Genomic DNA, 26,729 nt, shown 5'->3' with positions numbered 1-26,729 from the left:
GGTTGGTTTAGCCGAACATCGATAACAAATATCGTGTGTCTCTCTCTCTTTATCTCATTTACTTTCTGCATTTTAATTTCCATATGTGTATGCTTATTTATTCACTGATAAAACTATTTGCATACACACATTTAATTTAAATGAGATATGCTGCACTCGAGTATGTTCGCATTCATTGATTATTTATTTTACATGCATACTTACATTTTAAATGGGATATGATATGTGGTGAATCGGCGTAAATTTAATTTAAGTAAGATTTTTAAAACTCAATTCATCCCCCCTCTTCATCTTTAAAGGTTATTTGATTTATTACTCTATTAAAAAATATGTACATACTTGCGTAATTATATACATACTTGCATGCATATTAATTGATTTGCATAATTGAATTAGATCAGTTAAGTAAACTCATAATTTCATAATTACGTACATATTTGAATGGTGTCAATAATTATAAAATTATACCCCCAGGGTGTGATTCAGGTGGTAGTATGGGCTGTGGGAGTGCCTCTCATGAGGTCAGGTGTTCAAACCTTCCAAAGCTCATTTCCGCCTCTGAACTCCTGAATTTACCCTCCCTTTGGAGTTGTGGGATCAATTTCAAGGGGCGCAGGATTAGTCACGTGGACCGTAAAACGGACACGTGGATACCCGGTGCGTAATCCAAAAAAAAAATAATTATAAAATTATGTATAGATTTATGAATTATAATATTAATTACATAACAAATTATTTTAATTTTAAATGGTAATTGTAGAAAATATTATAGTTTCGTATCTATATAATTATAAATATATTTTAACCGACTAATTACGTAATTAAATACATGCATGCATATTAGTTGGCTTGTATAACCAAACTCAACCAATTATATACACTCATAATTACATAATTACCTCTGTGTGTGTGTGTGTGTGTATTTAAATCGAGGTGTCCCTAATTACAAAATTATGTATATGAATTTAAATTATAATGTTGATTTCATAATTAATTATATAATTTAATTTTAAAAGGTAGTTGTAACCAATATTAAATTTTGAATATATTTTAATCAACCAATTACGTAATTATGCACATGTATGCATGCATATTTATTGATTTGTATAAACGAATCCAAGCAATTGTGTAGACTCATAATTACATAACTACGCACTGATAAGCAAAACAAACCAACTATGTACATATAATTACATAATTACTTATATATTCAAACCAAACTATCAATATATTATAAAATTATGTACATAATATTTGGGTTATAGAATTTATTTTACAATTATTAATTTTAAATTTCAAATGATATGTTTGTCTAATAATATAGTTACATATCTATATAATTACATGTGTATCCAAACCAAACCAAACCAATTACGCACTTGCATGCTTATTAATTAGCTTCAAAAACTAAACCAAATTAATTACGTGCATACTTAACCGCACTATTACGTACATGTTCGAACGAAATTGTCCATAAATATAAAATGATGTCCATATATTTTCAAATTATAGTATTAATTACATTACATAATAATGGACATCTCTAAACCAAATCAATTATGCAATTACGAACACATTCATATTAATTAGTTTGAAAACCGAATCAAATGTACGTAAGTAATTATATAAATATTCAAACCAAACAATACATAATTACATTACACAGAAATTTAAATTATAATATTAGTTAGTTGTTAATACTATATTTGTAAATATGATAAATTAAACAGATTAGCCACGGTTAAAACACCCATCTAATCTATCTAATAAATAAGTTTTAATGGATCGTCCATTACTCAACCCCTTTATTGATATGAATATGAATTTATTGCCCACTGAATTCCCCATCCCCTCAACCCCTACCCCAGCTCCATGGGGCCTGCCCACCACCCCAGAACTAACTAAAACTACCCACTGAATCCCCCATCCCCTCAACCCCCACACCCCAGCTCCATTTCCTTCATTGGGAGAAATGGAATCCTAATCTCCCTAGCGTGGAGCCAAGTGGAGAACCACTAAGTCAATAGTCAGGTTCGCCTATTGCCATTCTTTGTATCCCCAATATTCCTATCACAATATTTGAAAATTTTCAAAATAATAATAATAATAATAGGCAGATGAATTATACAAAGTTGAAATGTATTACATAAATTATATAAATATATAGAAACCCAACCTCTGATGCTTTTGGGTGATTAAAAAAAGAAAAAAAAGCAGCAGCAGCATCAATGGGATGGCATAATACCATCAGATCTAACATCTTCAACCCAAACAGAATGCTAATAGTGCAGAAAACTAATGTCCAGCATATATTAATAATGCTAATGGTGCAGAAAACTAATGTCCAGCATATATTAATAATTAATTAAGAGTATTTACAGATGATTTTTGCCTAAATAATTATTTAGAGTATTTACAGATGATTTTGGCTGGCTATCCCCAGATACGGTGGCGACAAAAAACTTTCAAAAAAGAAAGAAAAAGAAAGCCTCTACAGGTCCCAAAACACCTATATCTTACTGTTGGGATGGCCAAAAACATTTTCCAAGTGCCACAGCAGCCATAATTTCATCATTTGATTGTACTCTTCATTACTATATGATTCCCTCAAAACTTCCTTTCTACACAAACTGGGCACAGTGCGAGCGCAAGAACTTTTAGGGCTATTCATTAGCCCATAAATAGATATTTCAGGTCTTCTACTGTTAGACGTGATCCAGACCCCCCAGTTTGATCTTCACCAAATGCAGATGCAACCATTTTCCTTTTTTCTTCCTGCAAGGCAATTAACAAGATAAAATAATGAACATCGGTGGACAATTGATGCATCTAGCATGTGCGCCACTATCTTCTCAAACCTCAAAACCAACCCCCCCCCCCCCCCCCCCCGCCCCCTTCCTTTTTCATAAAGGTCTTTTTCCAGATGTGTTTATGGGCAACATTACTCTCGATACAGAACTAGTTGCTTGAGACCTCATAATAAGTTTCAGGGGTTTTGGGGTGGTGGGGAGACCCTTCCCCTATCAATAGTTTTATAACCATAAGGATATAATACAGCATGGTACTCATGAGCTTGTCCCACCTTGCATTCAGGCAGGCTTCAAACCTCACCATATCCCTCCTCTACTTACCTGTGGAAAAAAATTTATATCCATCACTATCTTACAGGTCCTCAAACCTGAATTCATGGATTCAAACATAGTTGAGTCCGACTATACTTTTTATAGAAAATAATAAGATAACAGACGACCCCTGCACCATCTGAGGGGTTAATTTACCTACTAAAATATCTATCACGATACAACTCTCCCTAATGAACTCCACAAACTAGCCCCATAACTTCGGGAGATGGTGTGCCTCCTCACAGAGGAGGTCACACTGACCAGGCCCGGGCAGCTGGTTAACTGAAACACCAGTTCTCCCCCAAAGTTGTAAGACCATATATGGGGGCTGATGCCTGCCCAGCGCTGAAAGGGCAAGAAAGTTCGTCACTAGATGACATGGGAGCAGGAGAACAAGATATCCAACGAAAAATAAATAAAAAGAGCGCCATCCTCTAATCCCTTTGCAAATCATTCAATGAAATACTCTAAAAGCACCCAATGTTAAGAGAAGCTAGGGAAAAATCAGTATCTGCAAGAAAATAACACTGAAAAACATATCCATGGAAATTCTATGATTCCTTTTATAGAACCCAAACAAAAGCAACCATGTAGTCTGCAATACCTTCCATTTCTAACCATTCCAAACTATATTCACCTTACAAAAATAACTGCATTTACTGGCTTATCAAAGGTCCACCAGAGTACCAAAAGCAATGCAGCCACTAGACAGCCAAAGAAAAAGTGACTATTCACGCCTCTTTGGAAGACAAACTTACTCAAACCCCATGTTTGGTTTGCGAAATCAGGCCTGGAATGATATTTATTACCATTAAAAAATAATAAAACAAAAAGAACAACAATAATAAGGAAAAAATAATTATTATTATTATTTTAAGAATAATAATTAGTATAAAAAATAAAAAATAATAATAATAAAATCAATAAGAAATAATAGTAACACTAATAATAATATTTATTATAAAATAAAACAAAATTAAATAATTATGTATTACGAGTTTTTATAAAAAATAACTAAATAGCAAATGTTGGAAAAAAACTGCAACTAAATTCTTAAAGACATTCCATGTTACAAACCAAACATAGTAATTGCATTCCAAAAGCAATTCCATTCCTTTCTCGATTCCTTTCCTGCATCAATTTCATTCTAGAAACCAAATGGGGAGAAAGTGTCGAGAGAAAAGTTTGGGAATGAATTTATTCTAGAATTATGGATAGGGACAAATACTAATCTTGTAAGTTGAGAACTGCCAAAAAAAATTTTTAGTGCGACAAATATATGGTTGAACCTTAGTGCACATGCAAAATACATAAAATAAAAAATAAAATATATATATATATAAAGAGAATACCTGGAGAGCTAATATTCGATCTTCAACAGTATCTTTAATTGTAAGCCTGGCGACAGTTACAGGGCGAGTCTGACCAATTCTATGAGCTCGGTCAATGGCCTGATCTTCAGTAGTTGGATTCCACCAAAGGTCGAGAAGGATAACATGACAAGCGGCAACCATGTTCAAACCAAGATTTCCTGCTTTTAATGACATTAGCAGAACAGTCACCTGCAATAAATTTCATTTATTAATGAGCAGAAATAAAATCCAGAGTAGGTGAGCAAGCAACCAAACCAAGCTAAATACAATATGAGGTCATCAATTACAGCGGCCATAGTTCTCAACCAATGAACATCAAATATAGTTGTGCCCAAGGTCTTAAGTTTCGATTTCAACTCAAATTTCGAAGCTTCAAAAGCACAAAAATTTCAATTTCGATTTGAAAAAAATAACAGAAATTAGTAGTTAAGCATGGAATTCTTTGTGAAACTTTAAAAATGATTAACAAACGTAATAATATAAGTTTTAGGACTAATATATTACAAATTAAATACATCTATGTTTTGCATGAGGTGGAAAAAAAGTTGTAAAATAGTATGTGTATCAAACATATGTGTAAGATAATGTACATTAAACATATTCGTTAAATTCATAAATCAATTAAATATTAGTTATTATACAAATAATGATAATTAAATAAAATGTTACTTATTTTTTTCATATAATTTCAAAAGCACTTGTAATAATATTTTGTTTCGATAAAATAAATTATGAGAGAAATTTCATTTCACTCCTAAATCTCTTATTTGAATTCTTAGCGAAATTTCATTGTATAGTTAAAATTTTGATAAGTTTCACTAAAATTTCAAAATTTTCGATAAATTTCATATGATTCGTTGAGATTTTGACGGAAATTATGCAAGACGGAAATCGACTGCCATTTTGATTTCGAGGGTGACAAAAATCAAAATTTCAACGGAAATTTCGACAATTTTACGTAAATTTAAGACCATGGTTGTGCCACAGTAATATCATTGGGGGTGTTATTTGTATTATTTTTGTTTCCTAGTCTGTTTTTGTTGCAGCATAATCAGGGTTTTAAATTTTGATTTCAAGTAAGATTCTGAGGCTTTAAAAGTACGGAAATTTCTCTGTTGATGCCAATGTTTATTCCGGTTATTAAAATGATGGAAATTATAGTAGCTTGGAATATCTTTTAAGAAACTGAAGAAACTGCTAACAGACATAATCATCCAAGAATTAGAACTAAAATATTACAAATAAATAAATAAATAAATAAAACATCAATGACAGGTATGTGGTGTACAAGGTGCAATTAGTACAATAGTAAGATTAAAACATTCAATTAATATAGATGAATGACAAGGAGTGGCAGCCAGAATGTGATTTGACGATGCAAGTACTCGAAATTCAGGTTACGGCTTCTCTTCTCGTCATTGTCGACATAGGAAAATTTCCTAGAGACTGATGTGAAAGTGGATATTCCAGAATTTGAAGGTGAAATGCAACATAATGATTTCATTGATTAGCATCACATTGTTGAGAGTGTCTTTTGATTTCAAGGAGCACTTGGATAAATGCAAAGTGAAGTCGGTTGCTGTAAAACTCAGAAAATATACTTCTTTATGATGGGAAAATCTCAAGAAGCAAAAAGCTTGTGAAGGAAGAAGCAAGATCAAGTTATGGGAGAAAATGAAAAGGAAGCTAAAAAAGAGATTCTTGCCAGGACACTAAGAAACTTTTCTGAAATTTCATAATCTAAATCAAAGAAATACATCATACATACGTAAGAGAGTAAGCAATGGAATTTGAGCAGCTAATGTTGAAGGGTGACATAATTGAGCTTGAAAAACAAACAATAACTCACTATTTGGGTGGACTGAAAGAGGATATTAGCGATATGGTTAGCTTACAACCTTATTGGACTTTCAAGACATAAGGAAACTTGCACTGGAAGTAGTAAAACAACAAACTATAGTTCAAAGGAAGGGTTTTAAATCTAGAATCAAGGAAAGCACTTCAAATAGGGGGAGTGCATCCATTTCAAACCCTAATACAAAGAAAAAATCCTCAAATATTCATGAAAATCCAAAGGCGTTTTAGTTGGCTTCTTTTATTTTACTTATTAGCAGTGATACAAGGTTTCAGATCCCTATCCTATATCTTGGACTTCCTCTTGGAGGTAACCCATTGTCTGCTGCTTTCTGGAACCCAATGATCAAAGGTACGGAAAAGATTAGAGGGGTGGAAGAATGCTTATTACTTTAGGAGGTAGGATTACTCTCATTAGTGCCTCCCTCTTCAATATTCCTATTTATTTTTTATAGAGAAAAAAAAAGGGGGTATTTTCTACGCAGCCTTACCCCTGCTTTTAGGCAGAGAGACTCATTCCTTGGACTCAAACTCATGATCGCCGGTCACAAAGAAACAAGCTTAATATTTAAAATTCTATGAAAGTACCTAGGCACTTGGATAAGCTTATAAGAGATTTTTTCTGGTCTGTGATTAAGGGAGGATAAGAGGGTTCACCTTGTTACTTCGAAGGCAGTCAAGAGACCAAAATCAGGAGGACTAGGGCTCGATAATGTGGTTTCTAAAAACATCTCCTTAGTAGGTAAATGATTATGAAGATTCCCCATAGAGTCTAACTCCATGTGGCACAAGGTAATTAAGAGCAAGTATGGTATTCATAGGTGTTAATGGTTAATTTAGTCTTTTAGTATTATTAGTGTGTTAGTGTTATGTTAATAATAAGTGAGACTTAGTAATGGTATTAAGATAATTAAGAGCATGGTATTCATAGGTGTTAATGGTTATTTTAGTCTTTTAGTATTATTAGTGTGTTAGTGTTATGTTAATAAGTGAGAATTAGTAAGGGTATTATGGTCATTAGAATGTATTTGATATATATTATAAATAGAGGAAGAGACCTATCAGTGTGTTAAGTCATTCATTTAATCAAAAAGCTCAACATGGTATTAGAGTTGGTTACCAAGAGGTCATGGATTCTAGTCTTGTTGTCCGTGTTTATTATGTGGTGTTCAAAAAATCATTTCATTCCCTGTAATGAGTGTTATCTATCATGTGTTTATCTCTCTACATGCTGTCAGCCTGCACAACCAGGTGAGAGTTGAGGCTTGATCTATATTGCTTGCCCGTACCCTAATAGCTTAAGTTTTTAGGTAAAGTGCAATCTAATAATAAGAATGGGTGGGAGACTAGGGGGAGCAGCATTTTCACTCATCGCCCTTAGAAAGTTGTTTTCATGTCTATCATCATTTTTTTCCTCATTCATTTCAGTGTCAGCATTTTTGGGGAGGATATTTGGGTGGGTGAGGCTTAGTTAGGAATTTGTGCCTTGTTTGTATAGACTATCTTCCATCTATAATGCATCAATTTTAGAATTATATTCTTCTGTGGCATTTCCATTTTTCAAGACTCTCAATGAGAGAGAGGTAGATGAGCCCTTTTTTAAAGATTCGAGCTTTCATTTGGACTTTAGTTCTCAAGAGGGTTAACACAAATGACTTGCACCAGATTAAAAGGCCACACAAATCTCTCAGGCCAGATGTTTGCATGATGTGTTGTGAGGAGAATTAGACTAATTTTCATTTGTTTTTGCATTGTGGGGCGAAAAGATTTTTGTGGAACAACCTGTTTTCCTGCTTTGGTGAGGTTTCGGTGGCATTGCAAGCTGTTTGTGAATTTACAGTAGTGCACTTTTGGGGTTTTGGAAGGAATAGAAAAAGGAGAAGATTTTGGACTGAGTAGTTTTTGCTATCCTGTGGACACTTTGGCTTGAAAGGAAAACTAGGATTTATTAAAGACCAGGAGACCCCCCTGAATTTGATGCTTCCTTTTGGGTTCACTCTTTTTGAGGTTTTTGAGGGTATCTCACTATCCAATATCCATGGGGACTAGAAGGCAGCATTGATGTAAATCCTTTGCATTTTTTCTTCTCTTTTTCTCTATTTCCGTTTGTTTGGAGGATGCCTTATCCCTCTACTCTATAATCGTTTCTTGTTCTTCAATGAAATTTTTTATTTTTTATTTTCTAAAAGGAATTCCTCTTCTTCAGAGGCAGTAAAAAGGGAAGATGTTGGGACTGTTCAAAGTTTAATTAGTTCATCAATGCCAGAGAAATGCTTTAAGTGTCATGGATATGGACAAGTTGCTTTTGATTGTCAAACTCACAAAATCTTCTCTATTATAGAGGAAGAAATGGAAGATGGAGATGGTGTACTGATTTACTCAAATAAGGAAGAAGTAACTTATCACCAAGGAGATTTGCTTGTCATTTAATGGAGTTCGAGTACAATCTACAAAGAAGATGAATATTGAGTTCAATCCAACATTTTTCACACCAGATGCAATTCTAATGGAAAGGTTTGTGATGTTATTATTGATAGTGAAGCTTATGCTAATGTTTTATTTACATAAATGTAGACAAGTTATAGCTCAAAACAACGGCACATATCCTCATCGTTACAAATTGAGGTGTTGGATAAAGGGCACAAAGTAAAGGTAATCAAAAGGCGTCTTTTTTCGTTTCCAATTGATAAGTACAATATCATATTTATGTTATGTTACCTATGGATGCATGTCATTTGTTGTGTTGGATTATGTGGCACATATTGAGTGGAATACATGCTTGAGGGGAAAGTATGGTGAAGCAAGAATGAGGAAGCTAAGCTGCAGGAAGAAACCGTCGACAGTTTGGTCTCAGAAGATAACCGTCGACGGTTTGCCTGAAACCGTGCAGGGTTTTAGTCTGCTTACTTCAGTCTCTGCATTAAACCATCAACGGTTTTGATCTTGTTCGGCACTAATTACGGATTTCGAATCGAGAAGATCAGTAGATTGGGGATTTCAGAGGATTTTCCTCCGAGGATTGCTAGGGTATGTTAGGAACTTTCTATGCCTACTGTACGCATAGGGTTAGCATATAAACAATATTGTAACCCTTGTTTGATAAGATAGTGAAAATTTAACCGCTTGCTCCCCTGGACATAGGCACATTGCTGAATCACGTAAATTCTTGTGTCGTGTGTTTTATTGGTTTCCTTTATTATTTTTGTGATTGATTGTTTTCGTATTGTTCATCGTTGGTTGCTACATTGCACGATCCGATTTGATTTGTGTTTCCACTGCGCATTAGGCTATCTTTGCACAACAAATTAGTATCAGAGCCAGGTTGCAATGGCTGGGATTTCTTCTACAAAGTTCGATGTTGTTAAGTTCAATGGAACCAGAAATTTCATACTTTGGCAGAGAAGGGTTAATGACTTGTTTGTGCAGTAAGGTATAGTGAAAGCACTATACGGAAAAACAACTGGAAGGCATGGACGACATGAGTTGGAAGGAGTTCGAAGCGAAAGTTGTGGCAACTATCAGGCTTTGTCTGGCCAATGACATGATGTATCGCGTCATGGATGAGGAAATGTCAGCGGCAGTTTAGCTGCAACTGGAGAGCCGGTATATGTCCAAGTCATTAACGAACAAGTTGTATCTTAAACAAAAACTATATTGACTTAAGATGGCAGAGGGTTCAGATCTGAATCAACACATCAATGTATTCAATCAAATCATTAGTGATCTAAAGCGGGTTGATGTGAATTTTGAGGAAGAAGACAAGGCGTTAATGCTGCTGAATTCCCTACCTATGTCTCCTACGTATGAAAATATGGTTACGACTCTAACATGAGGAAAAGAAACTCTAGAGTTGGAGGATATCACGAGTGCCCTGTTGTGTTTCCATCAGAGGAAGAAGGCTAAAGATGAGAATTCTCAAGGTGAAGAGTTTGTGGTGAAAGGTAATAAGGATCGTGGGAGAAGTAAGTTCCAGAGTGGACCGAGTCACAATAAAGCTCGGTCCAATTCCAAGAAAAGGAAGGACGCAAGTGTTTCAAGTGCAAGAAAAAGGGGCACATAAAACTGGATTGTCCAGAGAGGAAGAAGGTAAATGCTGAAAATAAAGAATGTTCATCAAACTCAGCGAATGCAGTGGAAGAAGGAGACTCTGGGAGTGGTGATTGATTACGCGCTTAAACTGCGTAATTAGGTGTTTTAATTCGTGCATTGGGGCGTATATTTTTAATTAAATACCTAATTACTCTCAATATTTTAACGTTATGTCTTATTTATAATCTCTGGGTTTTATTGAGCAATTTATGAATTTTTGAAATTTTTTCTATCATAGGAAAATTATCGGAAGCTAAAACCGGCTTCAGTTCGTAATTCGCACATAACTTGTCCATCCGAGCTCCGATCGAGATGATTTGAAATTCTAGAGAAAGATGAGAAGATTATCTACAACTTCCGTGTTTTGAGCTTCAAGAGAAATGGCCTCCAGGAGGGTCAAGATTGGCCTCGTTTGCAGAAGAAAAACAAATGAGCAAAAAAGAAAAAAAAAATAGATTTGGCCCTGATGTGACCCGGCCATGCAGCCAGGTCGGGTCGTGTTGTCCGGGTGCCTCTCTGGGTAGGGCAGTGGCTCTCTCCCTTATATATTCCTCTCCTCCCACTCCGAAACCAGCCCGCACCCCTCTCTTTCTCCCTTTCTCTTCTCCTCCTTCCTCTTCATGCTCTCCTTCCTTTCCTTTCTCTTCTTTCTCTCCCTCTACTGCTGCTTCCAACCGTGCCTCTTCCCTACCTGCCACAGCTTCTCCAGACAGCTGCAGAACTCCACCTCTCTCACTGCTACAACCAGCACCCGAGATTCCCAAGCTGCTGCTGCTGCTGCCAGCCACCCGAAGCCCTGCGGCCACCTGTAGTTCCGCCACACCACAGCCAGCCATCCCAGCCGCTGCTTGGCCAGCCACCAACCACCCGAGAAGCCCAGCCACCAGTCTCCAGCTTGGCCAGCCACCAGCCACCCGAGAAGCCCACTGCAGCTGCTGCCTTCCTTTGCTCTGCCGGCCAGCATCTCTCAACTCTCTCTCCCTTCTTTCTCTTTCTTTTTCATTTTTTTTTCTTCATTCTCTTTCTTTTTTTAATTGTTTCTTTTTATTATTGTTTTTAAAGAATTGAGTTACTGTTATTTACTTTCTTTGGTAAAGTTTTCATTTTAAAGTTCTAACTTTTGAAGCTTGTTGGGTGTTATTATTGAGTTATTTAAATTCTTTCTTCTCTTAATTAATACTAATATTAGATTAAAGTTTTGCTTGAGTTATTTTTCTTTGTTGCTTAAGGTTCGATTTGGCTTCTTGAAGAAAAAAATAAAATAAAATAAATAAAATATAAAAAGAAAAAATTCTTCATTAGGATTTAAATTTTTTTGATATCCGTCTACTTAAACTTCGGTTTAATTAGAGTTGGAATTTTTAGCGTGTTTAGCCTATTCCCTAGTTGTTAAAATTGTAATTTTGATTCGAGTTCTTGATTGCAGAAATTTGGTTTTTCTTGGTTGAGTTTGTGTTCGATTTAGTTCTTAATAGCATGTTTAAGTTTGTGCATTAAGTCATCGTTTTTAGTCTTGTCCGAGGTTCAACGTGTGTTTCAATTCTTGCCTGATTAGACGTAAGATTTCCATTTCTCGTTCTTAAATACAGTGCATGCTAGGATTAGGATTTAATTTGCATGTTCGTTTAATTTATCAAAAGAAAATCTCAACAACCAGAATACCTGAATCTGAACTGTGTTCAGTGCCTTTTTGTTTCTTATTTTATGATTGGAAGTACGTAAAATTTGGAATTTAAACCGCATTCCCTGAGGAGACAATCTGGCTTTTGAGCTGAATATTATACGACATAACTCCTATACTTGGGATAGCTTTCGAGCTGCTCATTTTTCAAGTGAGTCAATGATGGTGATATGCTTTCGATTTCTTCCGGTTCAGATGGTCTCACAGATTCTTGGATCTTAAATTTAACGTGCTTCTTATCACATGACGCCCAACAAAGACTGATTCGCCACTTACAAATTGGTAAATTCTGGTTCTGTTCTGATGGGGAATGATGTTTCATGCACAATTGTCGGTATAGGGAACATCATAATCAAAATGTATAATGGTGTGGTGAGGACGTTATGCGATGTTAGGCATATGGCTGAGTTAAGGAAGAATTTGATTTCATTAGGCACTTTAGATTGTAATAGGTTTAGTTACAAGTCAAAAAGTGGGGTAATGAAGGTGAGTAAGGATGTTCTGACTGTGATAAAGGGGCATAAAGTACCGGAGAATATCTATAATTCGCTAGGTAAAACAGTTGTAGGTGGAGCTGCAGCTGCAGAGTCTGATTCGGATAGCATTGTCTTGTGGCATATGCGGTTAGGGCATATGGGTGAGCATGGAATGAAGGAACTTTATAAGAGAAATCTTTTGAAGGGGGTCAAATCATGTAAGCTAGATTTCTGCAAGTATTGTGTACTTGGGAAACAGAATAGGGTGCAGTTCATGGCAACCACGCACAAGATGGAGGGAATCCTTGACTACATTTATTTAGATGTTTAGGGGCCGATGAGAGTAGCATCACGAAAAGGGCATATGTACTTCTTGAGTTTCATTGATGATTACTCACGAAAGGTCTAAGTGTACTTCATACGGCACAAGTTAGAGACGTTTGCCAAGTTTAAATTATGGAAAGCTGAGGTGGAAAACCAAACTGGAGAAAGATTAAGTGCCTCAGGTTAGACAATGGAGCTAATGAGTACACAAATTAGAGCTTCAGACAGTTGTGCGAGCAGCATGGCATAAGGAGACATTTTACAGTACGCAAGACACCACAACAAAATGGTGTGGCGAAAAAGATGAACCGAACTCTAGCTGAAAGGGCTCAGCATATCAAGTTCAATGCAGGACATGCTAAGAATTTATGAACCGAGGCAGTGAGTATGGCGTGTTTCTTGGTTAACCGATCACTAAGGGCATCACAAGATAGGAAAGTTGTAAATGAGGTGTGGACAGGGAAGTTATAGTAGAGACGTGGTTTTCGATGAAAAAATCGTGTTGCAGCGTACTCGAGAAGAAGAGAAGAAACAAGCACCAGAAAACTACAGCAGCAATGAACGTGTGGTGCAAGTGGAGTTAGAGACTCAAGGTACAAATGACGGTGGAGGAGATGGAACCACTGCATAAGAACCAAATGTGTGATTTGATCGAGCCTCCAAAAGGGAAGTGGGCGATAGGATGCAAGTGGGTGTCTAGGAAGAAAGAAGCGGTTTGAGAAAAAGAAAAAGAGAAGTTCAAGGCTCGGTTAGTAGCAAAGAGTTACTCACAGAGGAAATGAGTTGATTATGATGAAATCTTCTCCCCTGTGGTCACACACACTTTAATCGGGGTAGTGTTGGCATTGGTGGCGCATTACGACATGCATCTGGAGCAGATGGACGTAAAGACAGCATTTCTTCAAGGTGATTTGGAAAAGCTGGTTTAAATGGCACAACCAGAAAGGTTTAACCAACCTGGACAAGAACACTTAGTTTGTAAACTGAAGAAATCATTTACGGACTGAAGCAGTCTCTGAGGCAGTGGTACAAACGATTAAACTCCTACATGATCTGAATTGACTACAAGAAGTGTGAGTACGATTGCTGCATTTATGTGAGGAGTCTTGAGGACGGTTCACTCATTTTTGTGTTATTTTATGTTGATGACATGCTGATTATTGCGTGGAATATGACTGAGGTAAATCAGCTGAAGACTTTGTTGAGTAAAGAATTTGACATAAAAGACTTGGGTGCGGCCAAGAAGATTCTTAGGATGGAGATTTTTAGGGACAGATCTGCAGCGAGATTGTGGTTATCTCAGGGCAATTATGTGGAGAAGGTTTTGGAAAGGTTTAGCATGGTTCATGCTAAACCGGTGCATGCACCGTTAGCGAATCATTTTAGGATGTCTACTGCGCAGTGTCCAAAGACAGATGATGACATTCGTGACATGTCAAAGGTCCCCTATGCCAGTGTACTAGGATGTCTAATGTATGCTATGGTATGTACAAGACCGGATCTGGCATTATGCTTGTCTGTGACCGCTTGTCTCGTGCGTTGGGGATGGATTTCCATCATGTAAATACTAGTGTACGTTTATTTTCTACTAGTAGTTTCTCTTTATGCCAAATAAGGCAGTATGATTCCTCAGTCACTTTGATGTTTCTTAGTTCCAAAATGAGAATTGCATGTAAAGTTCTTTAAAGGAGGGTGGGTGTTCATCAATCTTGTAAAACTCACTAGCTATTGTCAAGGTGTTTAGCCTACTTGTCTCCCTCGCTAAACACACAATATCAACAGAGGTGTTCTTAATGAATTGCATTGCTTCAATGTTTAATTGCTTGTTTGTCACTACTTTCATAATTGCTTACTGCTTCCACTGATATCTGATTGAATGTTAATGAAAGTGTTTCGTGAATGAATTGTGGTAAACAATTGGCTGGCTAGTTAAGCAAAAGTGCTTTAGCTAGTGTCGCACGGTCCTTTCACAAAGGTGTGAAAATAGTCAGCCAGTGACACCTAGTATCAGAGCTCGGTTAGTTGTTTCGTGAATTCAATTACCTTCGTTGTGGGATTAGGAAAGCTTTGGTAAGTGACCATGGCACAAACCAACGCTGAGAGAAACAGTGTGCTGGAAGCACAAGCTGAGACAACAACCAACAATGTGGCCATAGAGGTGGCATAACTGAGGGGACTTGTTGATGAAGTGATGGAATCACAAAATCATCAAGCAAGTTTGATAGGTGAAATGTCAAGAGGACTTTCAACATACATTAGAAACTTTGCAATCGCGGATAGCTGATATGGATGCAAAGATGAATCTGATGGTTCTTGCTATGGGAAACTCCAACACTCAAGGAGTTAGCAAGACCAAGGTACTAGAACGCAGGACATATGGGGAGGGGGGGTGCCCGTGATGCCAAGGAGTTGGAGAATTTTTTGTTTTACATGGAGTAGTACTTTTGCGTTGTGAGGACTGCCTCATAACAGGTGAAAGTAGATATTGCGACCATGTACTTGGTTGGTGATGCCAAACTGTGGTGGCGTACTAAGTACAATGAAGTTGAAAATGAACATTGTGTAGTGGATAGTTGGGCAAACTTGAAAAGAGAGCTCAAGGTCCAATTCTTTCCTGAGAATGTTGAGTACAATGGTAGGAAGAAGCCGAGAGACCTCAAGAATAGTGGGTCAATCATAGAATACGTGAAACAATTTTCAGCTTTGATGTTGGATATCCGGAACATGTCAGAAGAGGATAAGCTATCATATTTTCTCGAGGGATTGAAATCATGGGCAAGAACTAAACTTCATAGGCAAAGAGTTCAAGATTTGTCTACCACACAAGCTACCACGGAAAGCTTGACTAACTACCCTGGTGATATTACTACTTCGTCAAAAGAGTTTGGCAACAACGGAAAGTCTTTCAAGAAGGGCAAAGCCAAAAGTGGGGGAGCCGACTATAAGGCCTCAACTTCGAAGGAAGCTTCATCGTCTCGAGGGTTCAACACATCCAATGGGAAGAGTAAAATTTCGTGTTACTTGTGTCGAGACCCTCACAGAGTTATTAAGTGCCCACATAAGGGATTACTCAATGCTTTACAAGCTTGCACTTCGGGACAAGGGGTGGAAAGTGATGGGGAAGAGGAGGATACCCCGAGGGTAGGTGCAGTGCATCAGGTGAGCACATTGGAAAGGCAGGCGAAAGCACCAAAAGTTGCATGAGCAAAAGGACTAATGTTTGTGGACTTGAGGATCAATGGAAAAAGTACCCGCGCTATGGTGGATACCGAGGTTACTCATGATTTTGTTTCGCAGTTGGAAGCATGTAGACTCAACTTATCTTTGGAGAAGAATACAGGACGCATGAAAACAGTTAATTTTGTAGCCCAGCCTACTCTGGGAGTAGGCAAGCAAGTGACTGTGAAGTTTGGACAATGAGAAGGTTATGCGAATTTCACAGCGGTGCCATTGGATGACTTTCTAGTCATTTTGGGAATGGAATTCCTAAGAGGGACGAAAGTCATACTGATGCCTTCTGCTGGTTCCCCGTGTCTAATGGGAGATCACCCTTGCATGGTGCAAGTCGTTGCAACGAAAGGAGACGATGGGAAGTTCCTTTCAGCCATGCAACTCAAGAGGGGATTGAGATAGGGTAAGCAGACATGTCTAGCCACAATAGTGATAGAAAAAGAAGTAGGCCAAGAGCGGGTGCCTATGACCATCCAAGCAGTGTTGGATGAGTACAAGGAGATGATTCGGATAAGCTGCTTCATAACTTGCCTCCATGAAGTGCTGTGGAGCATGAGCTCAAGTTGTTTCCAGGAATGAAACCACCTACTAAAGGGGCATATTGGATGGCACCTCCAGAGCTAGTAGAGTTGGGAAAACAGCTTGATGAGTTGTTGGAAGTGGGATATGTTCGCCCTTCCAAAGCACCGTTCGGAGCATCGGTGTTGTTTTAGAGGAAAAATAAAGACCATCTACAGAAGGTGTTCGACAGGCTGAGGGGAAACAATTTGTATGTGAAAGAGAAGTGCTTTTTCGCTCAGCAGAGCAACAAATTCCTTGGTCATGTGATTGAGCAAGGTCATATCCAGAGGGAAATGGAGAAGGTAAGGGCGATTCAAGAATGGAAGATCCCCATGACAATGAAGGAGTTGCGTTCCTTTCTTGGCCTTACCAACTATTACAGTAAGTTCGTAGAGGGGTATTCGCAGAGAATTACTCCAATGATAGAACTACTAAAGTAAAGGTATTATTGGCTACACATTCGTGATGATGTGGTTAATTATACCCAAACTTGTCTCACTTGCCAACGAGACAAGGTGGAGTAAAGGAAGAGTGTAAGGCTACTGGAGCCCCTACAAGTACCATCCAAACCGTGGGAAAGTGTCTCACTAGACTTCATCACCAACCTGCCTAAAGTGGGAGATGCAGGGTCTATACTTGTGGTTATAGACAGGTTTTCGAAGTATCGTACGTTTAGAGCCGCACCAAAATACCGTTCGACAGAGGAGACGGCACAATTGTTCTTTAAGAAAATTGTGAAATATTGGGATGTTTGATGTGTTCCTAAATATGCTTATTTAGTCCCCCATTTACCTATGTGATGTTTCTATGAACTTCGTAATTACCACTTCTTATTCTTGTTTAGAGTTACACGAGGTATAATTCATGTTTTAGGAAATCGAAATTTAAATCAAAGAGTTACACAGCGCAAGGAGTGAATGCAGTAATTTGGAAGCACAAGCCTCAAACAAATGCAAGTCATAGTTCGACTAGGTCTCCATGACTTTGATTCAACTGCACCAGAAGTTCTCTAATCGACAATATGGTGCGACCAAGAAGTCACAAGCACGACCAGGTCGAGCAAGATGATTCCAGAGTGTCAATTAATAGTAGTTTCACAGAGATGCTCGAGCAAGGCAAGACCAGGAGACCTTGCAAGTGCGACTTGGTCGATAGTGTCATCAATTGAACATGAAGAAACAATTGAAGATCTTCAAGATTGTGTCAACCATGGCGTGCTGTGGTCGCGACGATGGTGCGACGAGCTGCCCCTGGTAGAAGATGCTCGATGATGAAGGTTCCAAGAAAGAGTTCGACAAGAGCGCTGAAAACACAACAAGTTTAGCATAATCAACCAAATCGCACCTTGGCAATGCGACCAGGTCGACGCCGGTTGACTTCAGAAATCTGTTTCGCAATTTTGTTGCAGATTGTTTCTTGATTTGAATTTGAGCGCATGTAAACCCTAAGGGGTATTAATTTAAACTTCTAGGAGATAATAAGAGGTCGTCAAGCCGTGTATTGATTTTTTTTTTTCTCTAGATTGCAAACGTTTGAAAGTAGTTTTCGTTTGTGTTGTGTGAAGATTCTCAATTTGAATGAAAGCAATGTTTACATTATCGTGTATCATCTTGTCTTTGTGTTTGATTGCGTGCAAAATGACTAGCTAATTTCCTAGATTCTCCAGTTATGATGAAACCCTAAGTTAGGTTCGCAAAGTTAGGGTTTAGTTGATTGTTCACATTAGGGTGTGGTTGCATGATGTTATTTAGAATTTTTTGAATTAACTTTCATAATCAAAGTACTTAAATTAGTGTGGACAAAGCCTAATCTATGTTCATGCAACGGGATTAATAGAAAGGAATCCGTTTTCGCAAGATAGGGTATAACCGATTCTCCCAATCGTGCTCCGGAAGATTGGTGCGAACCCGAATACGCTATACTACTCGAGCGGATTACTTGTCTTTATTTAAGGTTCATCCTATGTGTTTGTACTAGGATGAACCGTTGAAGCCCTATTATGGATAAATGACCGAACTTTAATTATTGTGAATTAACGACTTATGGTGGATTCATAACCGGGTAATTACTCTCCCACACGAACTTTACATAAAGACTTTGTGCCTGTTTGAGTATAGTTGAATTAATTAATTTGCGTTCATAGTTCTAAATAGAAAATCCAACATTCAATCTTTTCTTATTGTTTCTAGTGTAGTAAATTAGATCAATTTTGGTACACCACAGCATTGAGTCCCTGAGGATCGACACCCGACTTACTCAGTTCTACCAAACTTGGGAGTAATTAGGGATTTATAAATTTTATCTTTGATAGTTAAGGACCCAAGCCTTCGTGAAGCTATCAAATTTTGGCGTCGTTGCTAGGGACTCACTTACGGAAGTGAGCCGAAATTAGTGTAGTTTACTACGCAATCTTTATTTTCATTTTCTTTGTTCTTTCATTATTGTTGTTCAAAGTCTTGATATCCTGTGCTAACTTCTTGTATGCAGGGTTTGAGATCTCTGGAACCTGAATTATTGCCTATTGACCCTAAGATTGAGAGATCTCGTAGGTAGGTTAGGAAGTCCACTGTGAGTCTAGAATTAGCTAAGTCCTCTGACTCTAAAGTCATGGCTGAATGCCAACCGGTTCTGGCTTACCATAATCAAAATCAAAATCAAAATCAAAATCCGAACCCTCCTGCTCCCCATCGACCTGTGGCGGTGGAGCTACCACTTCGGCCTCTGCTGGACTACTTCACTCCCAATGCATACACATCACTGTCTTGCATCCGATTTCCAAATGTCGAGGTGACACAATTTGAAATCAAGACCTCAATCATCTCGCTGCTTCCCAACTTCTATGGGAATTCCACTAAAAATCCTTATAAGCATCTGGATGAATTCCTTCAAATTTACTCAACCATCCACATCTCCAATTTTGGTGATGATGTCCTCAGCCTTAGGCTATTCCCGTTCTCTTTTAATGACAAAGCCAAGTACTGGCTAAATTCTTTAGAGCCGAACTCGATAACCACTTGGACCACCATGTAACATGAATTTCTTAAAAGATACTTTCCCATCAGGAAGACTAATCAGCTCAGGAAGACCATCATTAGTTTTTTCCCAGATGGAGGGTAAGCAATTATTCAAGACTTGGGAGCGTTTTAGGGACCTTCCACATAAATGTCAACATCACCAAGTCCATAGGTGGCAACTAGTCCAAACATTCTATAAGGGATTGACTGAGCATGATTGATCTATTGTTGACGCATCCTATGGGGGAACCTTCCTCACAAAGCATGAGAATGAGGCGTAGACTCTCTTTGAAAACCTCGTCGAGAATTCTCAGCAACACATCATTGTCGCTCGTAAAACCTCTCAAACTTCTTCTTCTCATTCTAAGGGAGTTTACGAGTTAGCAGTCGGCCATGAGCTCGCACCCACTTTGCACACTATCGTCAAGAAACTTGATCAGGTCCTTTCATTAGGACAACCATCTCACCCAGTAGCGTGTGCGAAGTTATGCGCTATATGCTCTAACCCATCTCATACTTGTTACACTTGCCCCCATGCACCTCCCACGTCTAAGTTTGTGAATGAGGAAGTTAAGTCCACCCACAATTGGTACGATACACAGGTCAATGATCCATATTCCACTAAGTACAATCCTGGGTGTGGTCGACATCCAAACTTCTCATGGAGGCCACAAGCTCTAGGAGTTCTAGCCCCAAGACCTCAACAATCACAAAATGCTCTCCCTCCTCAATCTTTCAAAATCTGAATCAGCAAAATCCTTCCATGCCTACTCCCCGTCACCGAGCTTATCAACCACCACCTCCTCAACAACCTCAATATGATCATTTTTTTCAGGAGACAGTGTTGAAAGCCCTTAAGGGTATCGAGGCAGATCGTCAGGTCGATCAAAAACTGCTCCATTCCCACTCCCAATCCATAGCAAAGCTAAAGGCCACCTTGGGCCAGCTAGCAACATCCATGAGTAGGCAGGAAGAGGGTAAATTGCCGAGTCAGTCCTTTGTCAACCCAAAAGGTCAATATGGGGTAGAGAGCGATCCATCTTCCAGTCATTCCATGAGCAAGCCCAAGCCGTGACCACCCTTAGAAGTGGCAAGGAGCTAGACAACAAGGTCAAGAAGAAGTCAGACTTAAGTAAGGGTAAGGAGAAGATGAGTGTAGATCCCATTGTTGAACCATGAACCCCTTCTTCCTCCACTCCGATGAGTGATCCCGTGATGTCTGCCTCCTCCAATGATTTCATATTGTCCCACTATCCCTGCAGTACCATTTCCTGCAGCTCTTCAATCAAATTCCAAGTCTAAGAAGGAAGCCAATGTAGAGTCCATGATGGACACATTTACGCAAGTCAAGATCAATCTTCCCCTCTTAGATGCAATTATGCAAGTGCCCGCTTATGCAAAATTCCTCAAGGAGCTATGCACCCAAAAGCGCAAATCTCGGGTGCACATAAACAAAAGATTCTGGTTGACTGAGCATGTGAGCTCTAGTATGTTAGGTCACATTCCCCCAAAGCTTAAGGACCTCGGCGCTACCACCATCTCATGTGTGATCGGTGATTACACCATCGATAGGGCCCTTCTGGATTTGGAAGCAAGCGTGAACCTACTTCCCTATTCGATCTACCAATAATTTGGTCTAGAAGAGCTTCAGCCTACTCCGCTCACTTTGAGATTCGCTGACCGATCTGTGAAAGTGCTCCGGGGTGTTGTAAAGGATATCCTAATGAAGGTCAATACGTTCTATTTTCCAGTTGACTTCGTTGTCTTAGACATGGAACCTACTGACCCGCCCAAAAAACAGATCCTTGTCCTCCTTGGTCGACCATTCTTAGCCACAACTAATGCATGTATCCAGTTTAGGACCGGTGTCATGGATATATCCTTCGGCAACATGAAGCTAAGGCTGAATGTTTTCCGCGACTCCCAACACCCATCCTATGACGTTCAATGCATGGACATATATATGATTGACGAGTGTGTTGAGGAAGTTTCCCCCTCGATTCTTTTAAGGGACCCCCTTGAGGCTATGTTTTTGCTTGATCATCCTTCCATCTTAGGTCTAGAGGATCCGTGTGAGCATAATTCTACTATCTGTGACTTGGCCTCTAGCCTAAAGAAAAGGCCTTAAGTTAAGTTCAAAACTCTTCCTACTCTTTCTAGCGTTCCAGCGCGTCCTTCCATCGAGGCCCCACCATCGCCTGAGTTGAAGCCTCTTCCGGCTTCCCTCAAGTATGTCTTCTTAGGCCCCCACGAGACCCTGCCTGTTATCATTTCATCTAATATGACTCGTTCGCAGGAGTCTCGGCTCATTGGTCTCATGAAAAAATCTGTTAGTGTCATAGGGTGGTCGGTGGCAGACCTTAGGGGTATAGATCCATCTGTCTGTATGCATCATATTCACCTTGAGCTAGATGTTAAACCTATTCTTGAGATGCAGCAGAGGTTAAACCCCAATATGAAGGAGGTGGTGTTGAAGGAAGTGATAAAACTCCTAGATGCCGGAATAATATTTCCTATTTCCAATAGTGAGTTTGTGAGCCCCACGCAGGTGGTTCCCAAGAAATCAGGAATCACAATCGTTGAAAATGATAAGGGTGAAGGTATCCTCACTCGCATCACTAGTGGATGGCGGGTGTGCATCAATTACCAGAAACTTAATAACCTCACCCACAAGGACCACTTCCCATTGTCATTCATTGATCAAATCCTAAAGAGGCTAGTGGGCCAGAACTTCTACTGTTTTTTGGATGGGTACTCCGGGTATAATCAAGTTGCGGTCCACCCGAATGATCAAAAGAAGACCACCTTCACCTACCCATTCAGGACCTTTTCCTATAGGAGGATGCTTTTCGGGCTATGCAATGTGCTCGCGACCTTTCAACGGTGCATGCTAGCCATTTTCTCTGATATGGTTGAAAAATTCTTCGAGGTGTTCATGGATGACTTTTCTGTGTTCGAACCCTCCTTGGATGCATGCTTGGAGAACCTGTCCAAAATTCTCGAAAGATGCATGGACACGAACTTAATTTTAAGCTAGGAAAAGAGCCATTTTATGGTTCAAGAGGGCATAGTGTTGGGACACATTGTTTCCACTGGGGCGATCGAATTTGATAGAGCCAAGGTAGAGTTAATTTCAAAACTTCCTCCCCCTACCTCCATCAAACAAGTTGGATTGTTCTAGGGCACGCCGATTTCTACCGGCAATTCATCAAGGATTTTAGCAAAATTTCTCGACATGCACCCTTTGAGTTTGATAAAGATTGTCTAATTGCATTTGAAACTCTTAGGACTCTTCTTTCTACCACTCCGATCATGCAGCCCCCCAATTGGTCTCTCTTTCAAGATCATGTGCGATGCGTCGAATTACGCTGTAGGGGCCATGTTAGGGCAACGAGCTGACAAATTGCCCCCACGTGATCTACTGCGCTAGTAAGACTCTTCAAGGGCCTCAATTTAACTACACCAAGGTCTTAAATTTCGATTTCAACTCAAATTTCGAAGCTCCAAAAGTATGGAAATTTCGACAGAAATTTCGATTTCGATGTCAATTTCGATTTCGATTTGAAAAAATAACGGAAACTAATAGTAAAGCATGAAATTATTTGTGAAACTTTAGAAATGGTTAACAAACATAATAATATAAGTTTTAAGACTAATATATTACAAATTAAATACATCTATGTGTTGTATGAAGTGGAAAAGTCGTAAAATAGTATGTGTATCATACATGCCTTAAGATAATGTACATTAAACATATTCAGTTAATGCAAATGAAATTCATAAATCATTTAAAAATTATATACTATACAAATATTGATAATTTAGACATGAATGGTTAAATAAAATATTACTATAAGTTTATTTTTTCATATAATTTCAAAAGCATTTGTGATAACCTTTTGTTTCAATAAAATAAATTAAAAGAGAAATTTCACTTCACTCTTGAATCTCTCATTTGAATTTCAACAAAATTTCATTGCATAATTAAAATTTCGACAAATTTCGCTAAAATTTCGAGGTTTCGATAAATTTCGGATGATTCGCTGAGATTTCGACGGAAATTACGCAAGATGGAAATTGACTGCCATTTCGATTTCGAGGGTGACGGAAATCGGAAATTTCGACAATTTCATGGAAATTTAAGACCATGAACAACACTACCACTAAGAAAGAGCTTCTAGCAGTACTCTTCGCGCTTGTTAAGTTCCGCTCTTATCTCTTAGGTTCGAAGGTCTTCATTTCTTCTTATCATGCCGCTTTGTTGTACCTTCTTACGAAGAAAGAGAACAAACCTAGGTTGATTAGGTGGATTATGCTCTTACAAGAGTTTGATTATGAGATTCGGGATCGGAAAGGGACGAAAAATCACGTAGCCGATAGCATTCTAGTTGAGGGCTCTACCGACACCTATCCAGTTCGAGACTCCCCGATGAGTAACTCTTCGCAGTGTCTTCTTGGCTCCCATGATTCACTATGATTGTAAACTACTTAGGCACGGGAGTCATTCCTCCCGATTGGACACAGCTGGAGAAAGACAAGTTCTTCTCCCAAGTGCACCATTACATATGGGAAGACCCTAACCTTTTCAAAATCTGCCTGAATTCGATCATTCGGCAATGTGTTCCTGAGAGTGAGTACCCCCGCATACTTGAGTTCTGTCATACCTCAAAATGCCATGGTCACTTTAGTGGGAAGAAAACGACGGCCAAAGTGCTTCAAAGCGAATTCTTTTGGCCCACACTTTTTCGGGATGCTCAGGAGTTTTGTAGAGCATGTTTGAGGTGTCAACAGACCAGGAATTATCTCACGGCGTGACATGATGCCTTTGAACCCCATTCTAGTGGTCAAGCTCTTCGATGTGTGGGGGATCGACTTTATGGGTTCATTCCCTCCCTCTAATGGGTACGAGTACATATTCGTGGCAGTGGACTATGTTTCGAAGTGGGTAGAGGCAGTCGCGACAAGGACCAATGACCATCGAGTGGTCATTAAATTTCTTAAGGGTCTCTTTAGTCATTTTGGTTGCCCCCGAGCTATCATTAGCGATGAGGGAACTCATTTCCTCAATCCTCATTTTTCGGCACTCCTTCACAAATATTTCATCACTCACAAGGTAGCCACTTTGTACCATCCGCAGACCAGTGGACAGGTCGAGGTATCCAACCATGAAATCAAACACATCCTTGAGAAAATTGTGAGGCCGGAGAGAAAAGATTGGTCGTCTTGGTTAGACGATGCTTTGTGGGCGTATAGAACAGCCTACAAGAACCCTATTTGTATGTCCCCATATCAATTGGTATACAGTAAGGCATGTCACCTCCCGATTGAGTTAGACCATAAGGCCTATTGCGCGATTAAGAAGTTTAACTTCGACATGGCCGTTGCCGGTTCCCATCACCGCTACTAACTCAATAAGTTGGAGGAGATCTGTAATGACTCTTATAAAAATGCCAAGATCTATAAAGACAAGACCAAGGCTTTTCACGACAAGCACATTGTTTTGAAAACCTTCGAGCCTAACCAAAAAGTATGGCTTTTCAATTCGAGGCTAAAATTATTTCTGGGTAAGCTGCAGTCTAAATGGCATGGTCCATATACTGTGACTCGTGTATTCCCCTATAGTGCGGTCGAGATAGAAGATCCGAAGACCAACACCCTTTTCAAGGTGAATGGTTAGCGCCTAAAGCCATGTGTGGAGGGGGTTAGTGAAGGACTAGTGGAGGAAATTCCGTTAGTGACTCGGTGAGTCCGACATGAGTGTTCATTGCCTCTGGCTGAAGACGGTAAACTTAGTACTTTTGGGAGGCAACCCAAGTGTTTTTCTTGTTCTTTGTTTCTTTAGGTTGTACATTGTAGGGTGTGTTAGAGTCTAAAGACATTAGATTTAAGTCCTAGCATTAGTGTCTTAGTCGACCTAGGTGCAACTAGGACTCCCTATGTGTGACTAGGTCTACCTCCTATGGCCCCTACATGGAGAAATTTGGCATTCTTCACAGAATAGGTCGACCAGGGCTCAACCATCAATCCTACCAGGTGTGACTAGGGCTACTCTGGGTTAGTCTCTAGCCCCAAATTCTAGGCCTTCTCGACCAAGGTGTGACTAGATGCCCTCTTGTGCGTGACTTGGTCGACCATTCTAACCCCCTAAAGCTTCAAATTCCAAACTTTCACAAAATAGGTCGACCATCGCGCGACCATCACAGCAGTGTAGGGCGACCTGGTCACCTCTGTGTGTTCCACTTGACCATCAATTTCTAGAATAGGTCGACCATCGCGCAACCATCAATCCTACCAGGTGCGACCTGGTCGACAGCCTACTTTCCACATTAAGTTGGGGGTCAACCAACGGGTTGACCAGCCCCAATCTGGCGCGACCTGGTCGAGGGTGTTAAAATCAATTTAAACACCCTTTTAACCCACGAAGCCCTAAACCCTAGTTACTTGTTCTCTTCACACCCCTCGTCGCACCATCTTGCCACCCTCGACCCCATCCTTCTCCGGCCACTTCCCGCCGGCCTCTGGTGCTTCTCCCACGTCCGGCGGCCCTCACCAACCATCCTCCTCCATCTCTAACCATGAGCTCCCCCTTGCACGACAAGTTGCCCCTGAAAGTGTGACCTCGTCCCTTCATCTTCTTCCAGTGCGACCTCGTCTCTTCTTCTTCCGGGGGGCTTTGTGACCATGACACGCCACACCGATGCCCGAGCTGCTTTTAAGCAGCCCCAGTCTTCCAGTGCAGCTGCCAAACAAAAAAGGGTTGAGGAACAACTAGTGAACGAGTCCGCCTTCGATTCGGATAGGAATCCACCGGTTAAGGGCAAGAAAAGGGATCGGGCAGCACAGCGAGAGCAGGAGAGAAAGGGCAAAGGAAAGAGGGCTCAACATATGACCATTAATGATTATGACTTCAAGCCAATGTACACATACAAGCTTGAGGAGACTTAGCCCATCCTAGGAAAAAATGTTGCATTGATGTGCTGGAGAAAAGGAAGTGTGACCACTAC

The 26,729-nt window shown here is 39.4% G+C and overlaps 1 protein-coding gene across 7 annotated transcripts in view; it reads right to left on the bottom strand.

The window, feature by feature from the left end:
* Positions 1-2,328: 2,328 nt before the first annotated feature.
* The window catches only part of LOC131154194 (helicase-like transcription factor CHR28), a 140,512-nt gene continuing 116,111 nt past the window's right edge, over positions 2,329-26,729 (bottom strand). For 3 of the 7 annotated variants that reach the window (XM_058106793.1, XM_058106794.1, XM_058106798.1), the window contains one exon: positions 4,169-4,684. In XM_058106793.1, the coding sequence (XP_057962776.1) occupies positions 4,331-4,684 (354 nt within the window). In that variant the 3' untranslated portion in view covers positions 4,169-4,330. Of the gene's footprint in view, positions 3,132-4,168; positions 4,685-26,729 lie in introns of those variants that run through there. The other 4 variants (XM_058106795.1, XM_058106799.1, XM_058106797.1 and 1 more) reach the window with 3 other exon arrangements.

Source organism: Malania oleifera, chromosome 4, assembly GCF_029873635.1.
Source record: "Malania oleifera isolate guangnan ecotype guangnan chromosome 4, ASM2987363v1, whole genome shotgun sequence".
Lineage (NCBI taxonomy): Eukaryota > Viridiplantae > Streptophyta > Magnoliopsida > Santalales > Ximeniaceae > Malania > Malania oleifera.
Note: the sequence above shows the minus strand (reverse complement) of the source record. Positions and strands in the feature narration are given on the sequence as shown.